The sequence below is a fragment of the Muntiacus reevesi genome, chromosome 22, assembly GCF_963930625.1.
Source record: "Muntiacus reevesi chromosome 22, mMunRee1.1, whole genome shotgun sequence".
Taxonomy (NCBI): Eukaryota; Metazoa; Chordata; class Mammalia; order Artiodactyla; family Cervidae; genus Muntiacus; species Muntiacus reevesi.
In genome coordinates, this window is record NC_089270.1 from 42,116,233 (window position 1) to 42,132,737 (window position 16,505).

The 16,505-nt window shown below is 37.9% G+C and overlaps 1 protein-coding gene across 8 annotated transcripts in view; it reads right to left on the bottom strand.

The window, feature by feature from the left end:
* The window catches only part of LOC136152661 (RE1-silencing transcription factor-like), a 32,111-nt gene that overhangs the window by 4,210 nt on the left and 11,396 nt on the right, over positions 1 to 16,505 (bottom strand). For 2 of the 8 annotated variants that reach the window (XR_010660268.1, XR_010660269.1), the window contains exons 3-4: positions 13,764 to 13,847; positions 7,333 to 10,018 (exon numbers count right to left, since the gene is read on the bottom strand). Coding sequence is in view for 5 of the 8 variants with exons in the window: in XM_065913975.1 (XP_065770047.1) it covers positions 7,827 to 10,018; positions 13,764 to 13,847 (2,276 nt within the window). In the remaining 3 variants the exon portion in view is untranslated. Of the gene's footprint in view, positions 1 to 960; positions 10,019 to 13,763; positions 13,848 to 16,505 lie in introns of those variants that run through there. The other 6 variants (XR_010660267.1, XM_065913976.1, XM_065913979.1 and 3 more) reach the window with 6 other exon arrangements.

The window sequence follows — 16,505 nt, forward strand, 5'->3', positions numbered from 1 at the left end:
GTTTGTTCAAGGATTAAGATAGTTTCACTATATAATACCATGGAATATTAATTACAAAGGGAAATAAATAATGTCAGTGGAGAAATCTGGTAGACAACACGTTAACCAAACAATAAAAGTTAACACAACCAATAACAGGATCATGTGCCTTCTGATGTGATGTACTGATGTAATGTACCAGTACTGACTATTCCTGCCAAGACACATAACCTGAAGCATGAGAAAGTAATTATGATACTATAATTCAAATTAAGAAACTTTCTTTAAACAGTTTCAAACTCTTCATGTTGTGAAGCACAAATGCTAAGGAGTTGTTCCAAACTAAAAGAAATGAATAGGTGACAGCCAGACACAATGGGGAATTAGGAGCAGGGAGATATGTAAAGTTATTAAGGTTATCTGGTACCATCTGAACTTATGGCTATACAGACTACACCAATCTTTAAAGTCCTGAATTTAATTATTACAGGATGATTGTATAAGAGAGTGCTCTTATCCTTAGGAAATACAAACAATCAGAGACGAAGAGGTATGCTTTCAACTTAATTTCTGGACTTCCACCACATAATATACATAATATGCAGAAAACAAATGTTGAGTTGTAGATCCCAAATAAGGGGTACATAAGATTTCAGGGTACCATTCCCACAATTTCTCTGTAAGCTTAAGCATTTCTCAGTTTCTTAACAAAGTCACTTTCTCAAGACATGCTATTTCCTGCTACCTGAGTGAACTCTCCTTGCCTCATGAATGCATTCAGACATACTCAGTCTATGAAACAGTATTTATGTATCACCAGAATTTTAAAATTACAGTAAAATGACCACTGGATATGAACTGGTTGCAATCAAGGAGAAACACACCCACAGAAAAATATCACACACACACACCTGTAGCCCTGGGTAATCAACAACTATTTGCCTTTCCAAGGGCCATGTATTGTTTTAGGTACTTGGGTTAAGCAGTGAGAACAAAATCATTCTGACTCTAGTAGCAATTATATCATTTGACACAAAAGCCTTCACACTATTTTAACATTAAAAGCTACTATAAAAGACATGCAAGAGAGGCAGGTGGATTATACACCTTAATTATGGCAAATAGAGGAAGCACTTTTATATATTTAGGAATACTTAGTTGTTTTTTTTTATTAGTGGAAAAGGTTTTAATACTAAAATTACATGGCAAGCACTAGGCTAAGTGCTCAATAAACAAATAAACATTTGTTGTTGTTATCCAGTCACTCAGTAATGTCCGACTCTGCAACCCCATTGAAGCATGCCAGGCTTCCCTGTCCATCACCAATTCCCGCAGCTTATTCAAACTCATGTCCATTGAGTCGGTGATGCCATTCAACCATCTCATCCTCTGTCATCCCCTTCTCCTCCTGCCTTCAATCTTTCAAAGCATCAAGGTCTTTTCTAATGAGTCAGTTCTTCACATCAGGTGGCCAAAGTATTGGAGTTTCAGCTTCAGCATCAGTTCTTCCAATGAATATTCAGGATTGATTTCCTTTAGAATTGACTGGTTTGATCTCCTTGCAGTCCAAGAGTCTTCTCCAACACCACAGTTCAAAAGCATCAATTCTTCAGCACTCAGCCTTCTTTATGGTCCAACTCTCACATCCGTACATGACTACTGGAAAAATCATAGCTTTGACTATATGGACTTTTGTCAGCAAAGTAATGTTTCTGCTTTTTTAATATGCTGTCTAGGTTTGTCATAGCTTTTCTTCCAAGGACCAAGCGTCATTTAATTTCATGGCTGCAGTCACCATCTGCAGTGATTTTGGAGCCCAGGAAAATAAAGTCTGTCATGTTTCCATTGTTTCCCCATCTATTTGCCATGAAGTGATGGGACCAGATGCCATCTTAGTTTTTTGAATGCTGAGTTTTAAGCCAGCTTTTTCGCTCTTCTCTTTCACCTTCATCAAGAGGCTCTTTAGTTCCTCCTCACTTGCTGCCATTAGGGTGGCGTCATCTGCATATTTGAGGTTGTTGATATTTCTCCTGGCAATCTTGATTCCAGCTTGTGCTTCATCCAGTCCAGCATTTTGCATATTAAATTAAATAAGCAGGGTGACCATATACAGCCTTGACGTACTCCTTTCCCAATTTGGAACCCATCTATTGTTCCATGTCCAGTTCTAACTGTTGCTTCTTGACCTATATACAGGTTTCACAGGACGCAGGTAAGGTGGTCTGGTATTTCCGTCTCTTGAGGAATTTTCCACTGTTTGTGGTGATCCAGAGTCAAAGGCTTTAGCACAATCAATGAAGCAAATGTTTTTCTATGATCCAATGGATGTTGGCAATTTCATCTCTGGTTTCTCTGACTTTTGTAAATCCAGCTTGAACATCTGGGAGTTCTCGGTTCACATACTGTTGAAGCCTAGCTTGGAGAATTCTGAGCATTATTTTGCTTGCCTGTGAAATGAGTGCAATTGTGTGATAGGTTGAACATTCTTTGGCATTGCCCTTCTTTGGGACTGGAATGAAAACTGACTTTTTCCAGTCCTGTGGCCACTGCTGAGTTTTCCAAACTTGTGGGCATACTGAGTGCAGCACCTTCAGAGCCTCATCTTTCAGGATTTGAAATAGTTCAGCTGGAATTTAACACTCAGGAATTCCCTGGCGGTCCAGTGATTAGGACTCAGCCCTTCCAATGCTGTGGCCCATGTTCAGTCCCTGATTGGGGAACTAAGATTCCCCCAAGGTTTGTGTAGCACAGTCAAAAAGATATTTTAAAAACCCAACAAAAGCAGTTAACACTCAAGAGTCACCATATGGATACTAGTACCACATGACCTCATTTTCAGGATGAAGAAACAGATTTAACAAAGTTAAAAATGATTTGCAAAATTATAGTTGTAAGGAAGAGAGGCCCACAGTGAACCCAACTCTAACTGCAAGGGCCACAGAGCACTTGATACAGCAAACATCAACAATAATCCTTTAAATAAGCAATTTTTGTTTACACTGAAACTTCCCCTGATTACCAAAGATCAGCACATTGTTCTTAGCCTCTTCACCAACCTACATTCATGGAGCTGAGGATGAGTACCCTTGGAGGGGGCCCACTACTGGACCGTTAACTGCCCCTGGGTAGAATACAAGGATGGCCAAAGATTAAGTGAAAAATGGACACTTGTAAAAAGCATAACAGGGTGAGCCTCTGAGAAGGGAATCCCAAGGGATTGGAAAAACACAGTTGTGGTAACACACTTAAAGGTAACAAACAAGTCACACATCAATAACATTTAAATATCCTTTCCTGACTCATGAACTTTTAGGTCACTTACTCTATCAAGACAAAATGCAATCCAGTTGTTCTGATGTTTCTCCAATTTGTTCTCCCTTTTCTCTCAAGTCCACAGAAATACCTAAGTCTTCAACACTGTTTTTCAACATACAGCACAATCATTTCCAGTAACAAAGAAAGCTGGAGAAGGCAATGGCACCGCACTCCAGTCCTCTTGCCTGAGAAATCCCATGGACGGAGGAGCCTGGTAGGCTACAGTCCATGGGGTCGCAAAGAGTTGGACATGACTGAGCGACTTTACTTTCACTTTTCACTTTCATGCACTGGAGAAGGAAATGGCAGCCCACTCCAGTGTTCTTGCCTGGAGAGTCCCAGGGACAGTAGGCTGGTGGGCTGCTGTCTATGGGATCGCACAGAGTCGGACACGACTGAAGTGACTGAGCAGCAGCAACAAAGGAAGCAAAACCTTAAAACCTGGCTTATCGCTTTCCCGTGGACTTCATTTCCTTCTCAGGCTTCCATCAGAGTAAAACTAGTCACAACAGCGCCCCAGCACTCAGTGAAGTCAGTGTAACTCCTCTTATTTTCCGTTCAATGCACTTTTTTCCAATAAGTGAATATTTACTGAGAGCAGGCTTGCTACTGAGAACAGACATGTAGATTATGACTGTTAAGGGACCTGTGACTGGGAAGTATATAATTTCCTATAAATTGTCTTCAGGTTGTTTCTCTCCTACCTACTACACATCCACTTCCCAGAAAGCAGACTATAGGAAGAGAGGCTTTGGACTTCTACCCACAGACTGGTTATCCCCAAACAAAGATTTTCACCACTTTCCTATTTACCCTGGGTTATCAGAGTGAAAATGTTTTGAGAATTATTAAAATATTTCTAGTTCCAGCCAAATAAATTTGGGTTCCTTAACATTTGATGTACCACAAATAAACAAAGGCAATAAATGCTTTTTAAAACTTTATTTCAACATTACTATGCTTACAGAAATACACTCATATATGGGTTAATAGAATGCAGTTTAACTTATCCTACACAATTGGGACCAAAAACCTGGTACATGGTTTGCTTCAAAAAACAAAAAACAATAAAAAGGATTTGCAATCTGGTTTTTCATCTATTAAAGATGTATATAAAAGATTCTCCATCAAATGCTGTTAAAGCAAACAGCAGAAACCTTGAGAAATAAACCTTTGGTTTGTCTCTGAAAAACACCATGTATTGCACTGTAAAAGTTTATACACTGGTACAACAAAACATTGCTGTAATGTTTCAATGCCAGTTCACAAAGTTCAATAACTAATGATGTTGACAAGGGTAGGGAGAGCCTATGTATACATGTGAAAGTATAAAAAAGCTATCTGATCTAGTTAATATTACATGCAGATCTCAAATCTATTCAAACTAAGATTCAGATAATTTCTTAAATCTGAATTAACACTATCAGTCCAGTTCATCAGCTGAAGTCAAAAAGGAAACTCTGCACAGTAGCTGTTTTTCTGATTTGTGCAAAAAAGAAAATGAAGTTTCTTCCCCAGCTTTTTAGTCCAGAACTACAGCAAAATATTTCTTCCATTTCAACATTCTTGGGGTGAGAGGCAATGAGGTTACTTAGGCTTAAATCTGAATTAGCACTCAGATGCAAGAGTCCCCAAAGTTAAAGACCACGTGACTTTAGAAGTGACTCTAAAAAATAAAATGGCCTTTCTTGGAAGACTAGAGCAAAACATCTGGCAATAGCTAAAAGAAGCCTAATCAAAAAAAAAAAAAAAAAAGAATAGCTCTTTATGAATTACACATCAATTAAAAAAAAAAAAGCCTCAATGAAGCAGCTCTGAAAAGAGGAAAAAAACATAACTTAAAATATCCTGAAAAGCAACATGAACATAGGTTCAGAAGACAGTTAAGAGATATATTTTACAAAGCTACCTAGGATTAGGCTTATAAAGGTATTCTAAGTATTTCAACCTTTAATACTAAACATCAGTTTACAACATGTTTACTTTTTATTCCTTTATCAAAAGGGAAAAGTCTAGCTTCAATCCTATCCAGTGGAAGGGAAAGCGAGAAAAAAAAAAGATTCAAATAGTCCCACGCAAATAGCACATTTTTCAAATGGAAGAACTAGACCAGAAGTTCATATTACTAATATATTTTTCAATGAAACAATTTTTTTAATCAAACGATTTTTAATAAGAACAAATACATGGCACTAAGGTTCAGAACCTAATATAGGCCTGACAAACAAGTCCTTGTTTTCTGGAGGAAAGGCCTCAAGTCCATTCAATTTCCAGTAACAATGTTTTCACAAATCACTTTAATGAGGGGTTTTAATTTCTTTCATATTTTTCATTTTGGCATTCTAGTCTTAAAATCTAGATAAGAAAATAAGTTCAATTCCCCAGAAGTCATTTTTTTTCTTTTGAGGTATCAAAGAATCCAAACTGATTCCCAATCTCCAATTTGTACTTAATATGAATATTTTTGTATGTACTGGAAAAGGTAACGTTTTAATATAAAATGTACTCATGAACATTAAATCTAGTTGTTAGAAAGGTTTAACTAGCTTTATAATTTAAGTTTTAAAACATAAATATCTGCAGCTTGATCTGTTTGACAATGATTGTCGGAGCCGAGAATTCACCTAGAATTCAACATCATTTACAAATCCCTATTATGTACAGAAAACACACATCATTAATACACAACTTACTCATGTCTTGAGAAAATTTTCTGCTTCTTTAAATCTTTGGCCTCCCAGTCAATTCCAAGTTCAAATGTCCTTTACCTTAAACGTCCACTCTCAGAATAACTAGTTTTCCACACACAGTTTAATACTTCTTCCTAATTTTTCATGTTGCATTGCCAAACCCTGAAACCTGCCTCAGAGATCAATCAGACAAAAGAAAACAAACAATATATAAAGTGATTACTTCAGAATAGAACCTGGGAGGATAAGAATCAAGGTTCCTTACCGGAATACTTTATTTTACAAGGAAAAACAAAAACCTATGTTAGATTCTTTCATATTCTTTGGTGACTGGCCAAAGAATCTACCAAGTTTGGAGCACATACTCTTTTCCATACAAAGTGGTCCCGTAGGAACACCAAAATAGTTATTCACTTGATGCCTCACCTGTAGCAAAACGCTGTCCCGGTAACAGCCAGGACACCCACTAGTTAGAGGAGATCCCTGAGAAAGTGTGATTTTTTCATCTGGACTGAACTTCAGTTTTCGCCAGCCCTTTCCACTATATTCACAGGAAGGAGCAGCTGGGCTGCCAGCACTCATACTACCTTTCTCATCCTAGGTTTTCTGTGTAACTGCTATGGCTTTGGAATCTCACAAACTGATACTCTGTGTAACTTGAAGGAGTAATTATGCCTCCTAGTTCCAGATTTGCAGTTTCCAAATAAAAATCATAGTTCTTTATTCAGCGGAGCAGACATAAATAAACACCAACCATCTAGGAAAAGAGGTTTCCTATAAGATACAACTTAACACCACACATTGAGGAAGTAGATGTACTAAGATGAGCCAAAAAATTTACTTATGGTTGGTATTTGATATAAAAATCCATTCAACATAGATCTAGTGGTTTATTTACTGCAAAGTTCAAACTGGAAGGTGTGAGCTCACTACATCAATTTAAAATAAATAACTTATATGAAATACAGATTCTGGCATAGATGTTAAAATCAAAATCAATGGACTAAACCTGCATCTTTCATTTGCTCACAAATTTTTAGAGACTACTATTCTGCAAAAAAGACAACTGCGGCAAGGAAAAAGAAAACTGCCCCTTTTGCAAACAATACTAAAAAGCATCCCTCCAGAGAGATCAAAATAAACATGCATATATAAAGTATTACAACACAAATGCTATTTCTAGAAAAAATTTAACTGCATAGGTTAAAAAAAAAAACAATGTGCAACATCTTAAGGCATTAAAGCACCAAAAAAAAAAAAAAAAACCCACCAAAACCATTGTTTTCATGACAATTAACACATACACAAATAAAAGTACATACTGATCAAAATTCAGGAAGGTAAATACCTGGATTGATAGAACATCCATTGTTGGGAGAATTTCTCTTCAAATTCAATGTCTCTCTTCTTATCACTAGAACAATTTAAAGTGCTAACTTTATATAAAGCAGGCAAATTCTTCAAGTAATTTGCTATTTAAGTAAGCCAATTTTTATGGGGCTATAAACAAAGAATAAACTAAAGTGAAATAGGAAGACAACATGAGGAAAAAACTGGTAAGTTATAGCTGAACAAATTGACAGAATGCTCTAATACCACCTTGGCCTCCTTAGTTCAATTAAATGCAAAAAAAGAGATTTAGATGTCTGCTACAGTAACCCCCTTGGATTTACTAAAATGTGTACATGAGTAGGTACACTGAGTCCAAGAAAAAGAGTGCCACTTAAAAATCAAGATTGGACAGTAATTAATTTTAAAAACAAAGGCTGTCTACTACTGCAAATGCATATAAAATGTCAGAGACCTCATCCACTAAGAACTGAAGCCTGGACCACAGTGTCATTACTCCTGCCCTTGAGCTGCCTTTTCAAGGAAGTACACATTGACCAGATGGCGATTGAGGTGTTTGCTGTAATCTTTTTCCTTTCGAAAAGAACGATCACAGAAGATACAAACGAAATCTCCCTCGGCCACTCTGGCAGCCAAGGCCTCCTTTCCATCTTTCCCACTGGTCTCCTGTGGGACTGGCCGAGCCCCGTTCAATCCAGAATCGTCACTGTCCTCTGACGTGTTGTCACTCAGGTCGCTTCCATCGTGACTGTGGATGCCTTCGTCTTCATCCATTTCCTGAGACTCACTTACTGCCACGGTGAGAGGAGGGGACGCCACAGCCGCTGTGGACACGGCTTGTTTTTCTAGCGGCAGAGCAGGAAGTGGTGGTGAAACTGGTTCTTCAACTGCCGCGTCTCTGCTGGGGAAATTCTCTGCTTTCTTCCCGTCAGTGTCCACCTCCATTTCACAGAGCATAGCTTCGGCCTGATGTTTATCCTCTGAAGTTTCACCCTCTGGCATATTCAAGTTTTGTTCAGAGGATGAAGTGTTGGCAGATGCCTTGATAACAGCAGCAAGACCAGCTAGACTCTTATCTGCCTCTTCTGCTCCCGCTTTTTGAAGAGGGGCTTCTTTCTTTCCTTCGCCTGCAGGGAACAAATTTTGGTCTTTTGATTCCTCCCCGTTTAAGTTTTCCTTTGGCAGGGGTGGTGATGGTGGGAAGAGATCCTGAGCACAGGCACTTTCTTTTAGACGCTGCGTGTCTTTAACAGGCACTAAGCCGACCTCAATGAGGACCTGCTCCTTAAGCGCCCTTTCACTCAGCATGCTGGACTTCTCCTTTCTATGATCTTTGCGAGGAGACCTTCTGGGGATCGGCTCCGTGGGAGGAGGAGGCTCTGTCTGAACAGGCCCCGTGTGAACCACCTCCATCTCAGCATCCCCCACAGGAGGAGGAGGGGAAGGGGGAGGAGGCGGCTCTGTCTGAACAGACCCCACCTGAGCAGGCTCTGGGGGAGGACGAGGAAGGGGAGGAGGAGGAAGGGGAGGAGGAGGAAGGGGAGGAGGAGGCTCCATCTGAACAGGGGTCACCTGAACAGGCTCCATGGGAGGAGGAGGCTCCACCTGAATAGGGGTCACCTGAACAGGCTCCACGGGAGGAGGAGGCTCCATCTGAACAGGGGTCACCTGAACAGGCTCCATGGGAGGAGGAGGCTCCATCTGAACAGGGGTCGCCTGAACAGGCTCCAGGGGAGGAGATGGCTCCATCTGAACAGGCCCCTTCTGGACAACCTCGACCTCAACACCCCGCACAGGAGGGGGAGGGGAAGGGGGAGGAGGAGGGGGCGGCTCCGTCTGAACACACCCCACCTGAGCAGACTCCATCTGAGTGGGCCTCCTCTGAGCAGGCTGGCTGCTCTTCTTACATGGTTTACTTCTCACAGTTTTCCTCTTGTTTTTCAAGCAAATGTTTTGCTTCTTATTCTCCTCTACTTTGCTGTCACCCTTTGGCACTTCCTGACTATTTTTGGATTTGCTTTCTGCCTTCTTTTTCTTTTTTGTCACAGGTTCCTCATCATTAACAGGCTCTTGTAAGGATTGGGCTTCAGCTTCCCCCTTCCTTTTGCTTTTCTTGCTTCTGCAGCTCTTTTCTGAATTGTTTCCTGAGGACACATCCACTTCTTTAGCTTCCATGGCCGATTTGCGAGTTCTGGTGGTCACCTGGCTTGAGGCATTACTACAAGGCCGTTTCTCTTTTGAAACGTTCTCTTTCTTCTCCACTTTTACAGACCTCTCGTTTTTCTTCCCAGTCACATCCCCCTTTACTTTTGCCTGCTCTGTTTCTGGTTTCTCACTGGTGATTTTGTTATCAGGCAAGTCAGCCTCTCGCTTCTTGGTTTTCTTTAGTTTCACCTTTGAGACATCCATGGTTTTATTAGGACAAGTAGGATGCTTAGATTTGAAATGGTACTGCAGATTACACTTCTTGGAAGCTGCATAGTCACACACGGGGCAGTTGAACTGCCGTGGATTCACATGCAGCTCCACGTGTTTTTTGAAGTTACTTCTGTCTGCTGTTTTGTAGTCACAGTGCGGGCAGTTTAGAGGTTTGGGCCCATTGTGAACCTGTCTTGCGTGGCGGGTTACTTCATGCTGATTAGAGGCCACGTAGCTGCACTGGTCACACTTAAACGGCTTCTCACCTGAAGGCAGACAAGACATGTGACAGAAGGCACACGTTAGGAAATGAATTCAAGATTTATTCAAATATGCTCATCAAGAAGTGGAGAGAGATACAGATATATACATATAAATAAAACAAAACCACCGAAACTATTTCATGAAGACTTTATCATGCAACTTATATTTACCATATTTATTTGTATATCTTTCGTATTTATTTGTATCTTTCCTCTATCCCTTGACTTCTGATTCTCATTCTAAACAAAGGAATAATTATCTTAATCATCTTCTAAAAAGTTCATCAGGTTAGTGCTCTCAAATACTCTTAAAGAACACAGATTCATCAAGAAATACACAATTACTGAAAAAGTGACTTAGGCTCTTGATGCTAATTCTTGGGCAAAGGCACTCAAAAAGGTAACATAATTATAACGTTTTTATGTAGTTAAATTATAAAGGAGCAGAACATAAAATTCCTGTACATTTAATATAAACCTTGAGACTTCAAAAAAAATACTTCATACTCTAGGCCATACTCCCAAACCTTTATGTGAAAGCTTTAAAACAATGTTTTGACCCTTTGTCCATCGTAGCAGAGCTGAATCAGATTTCACTCAGCAAATTTTTCCACTGCCAGAGCTGCTATTCTACAGCAAAGTATAACAAGTCAAAAATCCTTTCTAGATTTTCTCCCACTTTCTTCTAGTGAGTGAGCAAAGAAACCAGGGGCATACAAATAGATATGGCATATAAAATAAGCACAAGTTATAATCACAGGCACATACAAGACCAGAAGCCCTCCCACCCCCAAATTAAAGGCATGAGATTTAATTCATTCTACCTGAATACATACCCATCTAGATCACAGTCTAGCAAATATTACCAAACGGTATCCAAACCCCACTGGTCCAATGGAATGCAGAGCAGAAAAATGGAAATTGACATTTATGAAAATTCATCTCTCAACATTCTCAAATTCACATAAAATCTTATTAAATTTTTTCGTAAAGCAAAACTACTCAGACATTACGTAAAACCATAGATAGTAAGCTTTACATGATTAGAAGATATCTGATTACAGAATAGTTGACCACAAAAACAAAAACTTATTCAAGTGTGTCAAACTATAAGCTCTTTTCCACATTAGTCCACTAACAGATTCATGAAGAGAGGTTTCTAACAATATGCTAAATTACTCTCCACTTGGTGCTATCTTGTCCTTCCCACTGAATGACTTCAGTGGAGACAAACATCTTAATATATATATAAATATACATGTATATTTATTATATATATAATATATATAGAACTTAATATATATAGAAACAGAATGGGGGAAACAAGATATGTGACATAACAGTTAACAACTTGTTTCACAGTAAGAATACCTACAGGGATCAAGTAAGGGCTCTGCAACTTACTGTGAAGTCTTGAGCAAGGTACTGAAAACTCTCTAAGGCTCAATTTCCTCATCTGTAAACTATTCTTACGTGCTGTAAGCTATAGTCTAGAACAGATGGCCAGTCAATACATATTACCTGTAATTTATGACTTCTGGAATGAACTGGTATACTATAGAATAGGTAAACACAAAGGAAGATTTCAGGTGCTTATCCTGCCTTACTATATAAACCTTACCTTTGAGTAAACAAAGAGCTGATGAATGGAGTCAATCTCGTTAGGGAAATATTTGTGCTCTTAAAAGAATTATAAAGAAAATGTCACTTTATAAGCCCTAATGAATGAGAGCATTTTCACAGCCAGCATCAAGCAAGATGCAAGCACTCACCTGTGAAATGATCAAGGAATGGAGTTCCTAGTACTCTGTTTAAATAAAACTACAATGGCGTCATTTACTTGCTTCATTCACCCCACCCTATTTTTGCTTTATTGCCATTAAATCTGTTACATCGGAAGACCAATTCATCAAGTTGATTAGTTTATTAATACCTAGCTGAATGAAGATTCTTTTGCCCTGTACCAACAGTTTCAATTTAATTTCCTTTTCCAGTTCTAGTAAAAATTTTTACCTGTTTTTCATCTTTGTAAATGTGCCAGGTGTCTGTTTTATTCTTCCCAAATTAATTTATAAATGTAAGGCAAATTCAAAAAGGGAGTTTTATAAGCTTATACACATTCTTATTAAGTAGAGCCCAGATAGAAAAACAAAGGAACTTTTAATTCAAGAGTAATAGGGGTGTACTACTCGGCAATAAACACAACATTCTGATAACGCAGAATGAAATTACTCTCGAAAACATTTTACAAAAGGATGTTAAATCTTTAATATAAATCAGAGTATCACTTGATGGAAGAATATGGGAGTACTGACTAGGAAGAGTAAGGAGGGAACATTTCTAAGGGTAGTAGAAATATTTCATATCTACACCAAAATGGCAGTCAAACAAGAGAAAGCATACATAAAATCACTGACCTATATGCCTAATACATGTGCATTTTCACGTGGGTAAATTAAACCTTAATAAAATATGTTTAAAAAGTTATTCTAGGGCTTCCCTGATGGTCCAGGGGTTAAGAATCTGTCTTGCAACACACAAGGGACACCAGTTTGATCCCCAGTCTGGGAGGATCCCACATGCCACAGAGCTACTCAGCTCACGTGCCGCAACAGAAAGCAGCCCCTGCTCCCTGCAACTAGAGAAAGCACACGTGCAGCAGCAAAGACCCACCACAGCCAAAAAACGTAAATAAATGAATCAATAAATCTTTTAAAAAAATTATTCTAAAATCCACAAAAAGACTCTCAAAGCATAGTATGTTTCAAATGACCAGCTATTAAACATGATGCCTCTCAGGGAATTCACTGGTGGCCCAGTGGTTAGGACTACATGCTTCCACTGCAGTGGGCAGAGGCTTGATCCCTGGTTGGAGAGCTAAGATCCTGAGAGCCACCTGGCCAAGAGGAAAGAAAAAAAACAGAGCCTCCATAATAATCACCAAGGACTCAATGGAGGGAAAATAGTTTTTGCTGAAAAAATTACTTTTCCATCTTAAAAATAAGTAGTCCGTAACAGAATTCAGTAAGATGTTAATTCCCTTTAACAAACATTCACTGTGCTCGTAATTGGAAAATATTCAAAATTAATTCCTGTGCTAGCAGGATGGAAGAACTATCCAATATGATACCTACAAAAATATTACAAAGGGACATGCAAATTGGACACATTCCCTCCAGTTCTAAATGTTTCATTCAAGATGAAATGGTAACAAAACTACTGAGAATTAGAAGAGGAAGAGCTGTGGATCGTAACAGGACCTCCCAAGGGTCAGTGTGGCAAAAATGAAATAATTATCCACTCAAGACCACCTACACATACTGACTTTTTAACTTTGCAATCTTCATACATTCATAATGGGGGCCAATTCTGGATGCTGATCATGATCATTTCAGTTCTAGAGTGGACAATTCTCCCAGGGGCTATAGTCCTATATTTTATTTATTATAAGTGAATAAATTAGGAACATGGATTATCCATCACTCTTTAAAGTTTGGCTTTTGTAAATCAATCTTCAGAAGCCTTAACAATTCTCAAGAGAACAAAACCAAATGTCAGGAACTAAGCAACTAACAAGGAAACCCTGGAACCCAGCAACCACACACTGAAATTATATGTAAAAAATATATAAATATCCAAATTACATCAAAAACAAATCATAAGTAATGACCCAGTTCCAGGTACAGAACAACTTCTTTATAATGGTAGTTTACTAAAAATGATAGAAAAGTTCCCATTTCTTACCAACCTGAATGAGTACGCATATGCCTGGTTAAATGGGTCTTCTGAGAACTTGAGTAAGGACAAAGTTCACATTTATATGGACGTTCACCTACAAAAATACAGTGATTAATGTTCAAATGATAAAATAAGGCAATCACAATTCTCACTAACAATACATACATTATTTAATACTGAGTTTTGGGGGGTTTTTTTTGGCTGCTCACTCAGCATGTGAGAGCTTAGTTCCCAGACCAAGGATCGAACTCATGCCCACCAGGGAAGTCCCAGTTATACTCATAAAGCCACAGGGACTGACAACAACTGGAGATAAGAGAACTATAGAATCTAAGTCTCAAAGGCAGAAATTGTGTTTTTTGGACATGGGTTGTCGACCACAAAATATACTAAAAAAACACCTTGACATTTGTCTATTTTTTGGCCACAAGATAACAATCAGGACCTCAGGCAAGTATCCTCATCTATAAAAGTAACAGTACCTCAACTTTCTAGAATTGTGAGAATTTAAATTAAGATAATACATGGATAGCCTTCAGCCCTGTGCCTGACAAATAGAGCCCTCAATAAATACGTTATTATTCTGTCTATATCATGCATTACAGCAACAGACGTATCTAATAACAAGGGACAAGGAGGGACTTTCCTGGCAGTGAACTGGTTAAGACTCCATACTTCCACTGCAGGGCGCACAGGTTCAATCCCTGGTAGGAGAACTAAAGATCCCACATGTCATGTGGCTTGGCCAAAAACAAAAAACAAACAAAAAACCCATGGAACAAGGAAAGGAAAAGACAAAGTGAAAAAAGAAAGAAAGAATGTGGTGATAACTGTGAAATGTGTTCCTAGTAGCTATCCAGCTATTATTAGCTGGTACCTATAGATTAGACATAAATAGTTCATGGCAACAGGACGCCTACTTTAGCCTGGAAGAATTCTGGTAACTTAAAAAATGTTGAAACGTATTTCTGTAAAAAGATACATAATTGACAACAAGCACATGAAAAGATGCACAATATCATTAGCCACAACAGAAATGTAAATCAAAATCACAGTGAGATGATTTCACACCCACCAGGATGGCTATAATCAAAATAACAGATGTTAACATTTATTTGTTAGATTGTGGACAATTTAGAACCCTAATACAGTGCTGGTGGGACTGTAAAATAGTGCAGCCACTTTGGAAAACACCTTGTCAGTCCCTCAAATGATTAAACATAATTACCATATTATATGGCTAAGCAATTCCACTCCTAGGTGTGTATTTACCTAAGAAAAATAAAAACATATGTCTACACAAAACCTTGCATAAGAATGGCAATAGCAGCATTACTCACAACAGCCAAAAAGTGGAAATAATCCAAAAATCCTTTAACTAATAGAAAAACAAAATGCTGCTTACCCATTCCAGAGCAGTATTTGGCAACAAAAGGAAAACAAGCACTGTACTTTTGATGTGGATGAACCTTGAAAACATAAATGAAACAAGGTAGCCACTGAGGGCCCCGTATTATCTGACTCCATTGATAGGAAGTGTTCAGAACAGTTCAATTCAGTGAACTCTACGGCGTATCAATTGTGTATCAGTCAGATTGCTACCAAAAAAAGCTGAGAAAAATTTAATACCCTAAAGATTAACATGAAGGATCAACTACAGATACTTTTAAATTCTTTGTAACAAAATAGATTGCATCTATCTGTGCAACTCACCAAAATAGGCATAAATACTCTAAAAACACTAGTAATTTTTCACTCACACATATAAGCAAAAATGTCATCTTTCAAAATAAAATTTGTGAACTGGTTAGACAGCAAAACCACAAAATGAAAAATCTTTCTACTGAAGACTCAAATGAAAATTCTCAGCCCCCTACCATGATACTACCTATAAAAAAAGATACAGAACTTTGAATCTTAGCTGTATGTGACCCTGGCTACAATACTTTAGGCTTTCAATAAACACTTCACTGTTTTTTCTTAACATATTTTTCTGACGATTAGCAGAGAGTAGAAGAAAGCACCTAACCCTGAGCACTCAATAAAGAAACATACCAGACTTGGTAAGTGAACCTGAAAAGCTGGCTACCTAAGTGAGAGATAAGAAATAATGGATTCCTGCTGATGATCATTTATCTCTGCTCTTCAGCACTAGATGAATTAATTTTTCCATAAATACAATTTTTAGAACCATGCATTTAATACCACTGATACTCTCAGATTTTAAATAATTAAAATAATAACCTTCTATTTATGTACCACCAAATTGCCTAGAAAAATTTTTTTTAAAAAACCATAAATAAGGTAATACAACAGTGAGGGAGCTTTTAAAAAGTATTAAGGTCAAAAAAAAAAAGTATTAAGATCAAATAAGTTTAACACTAAATGTGAAATGAGATACATACAACCAGAGTAAGCTGTGTAAGTCATAACCTTAATTGTGGAAATATCAACTTTAAGTTAATATAGAAAAAATATTAATGATGAAATATATAAAAACAGCCATTAAAATTAGCTGCCTAGATTGTAATTAAATGAAAATAAACCACCATAAGAAAAAAAGAAGAAATGGCAAAAAGTAGAGATCCTATGTTTTATTTTTTTTTAAAGTATACATAAGAAATTGGAAATACGTACCAAACTGAAATTTTTCCAGTTCTCTCCATTCTCCTTAACTCTGAAATCTCTTAAATCAACTAATTTAAATTTATTGTTCAAACATTTTTAGATTTTGGGGAAAATCTTTTAAATT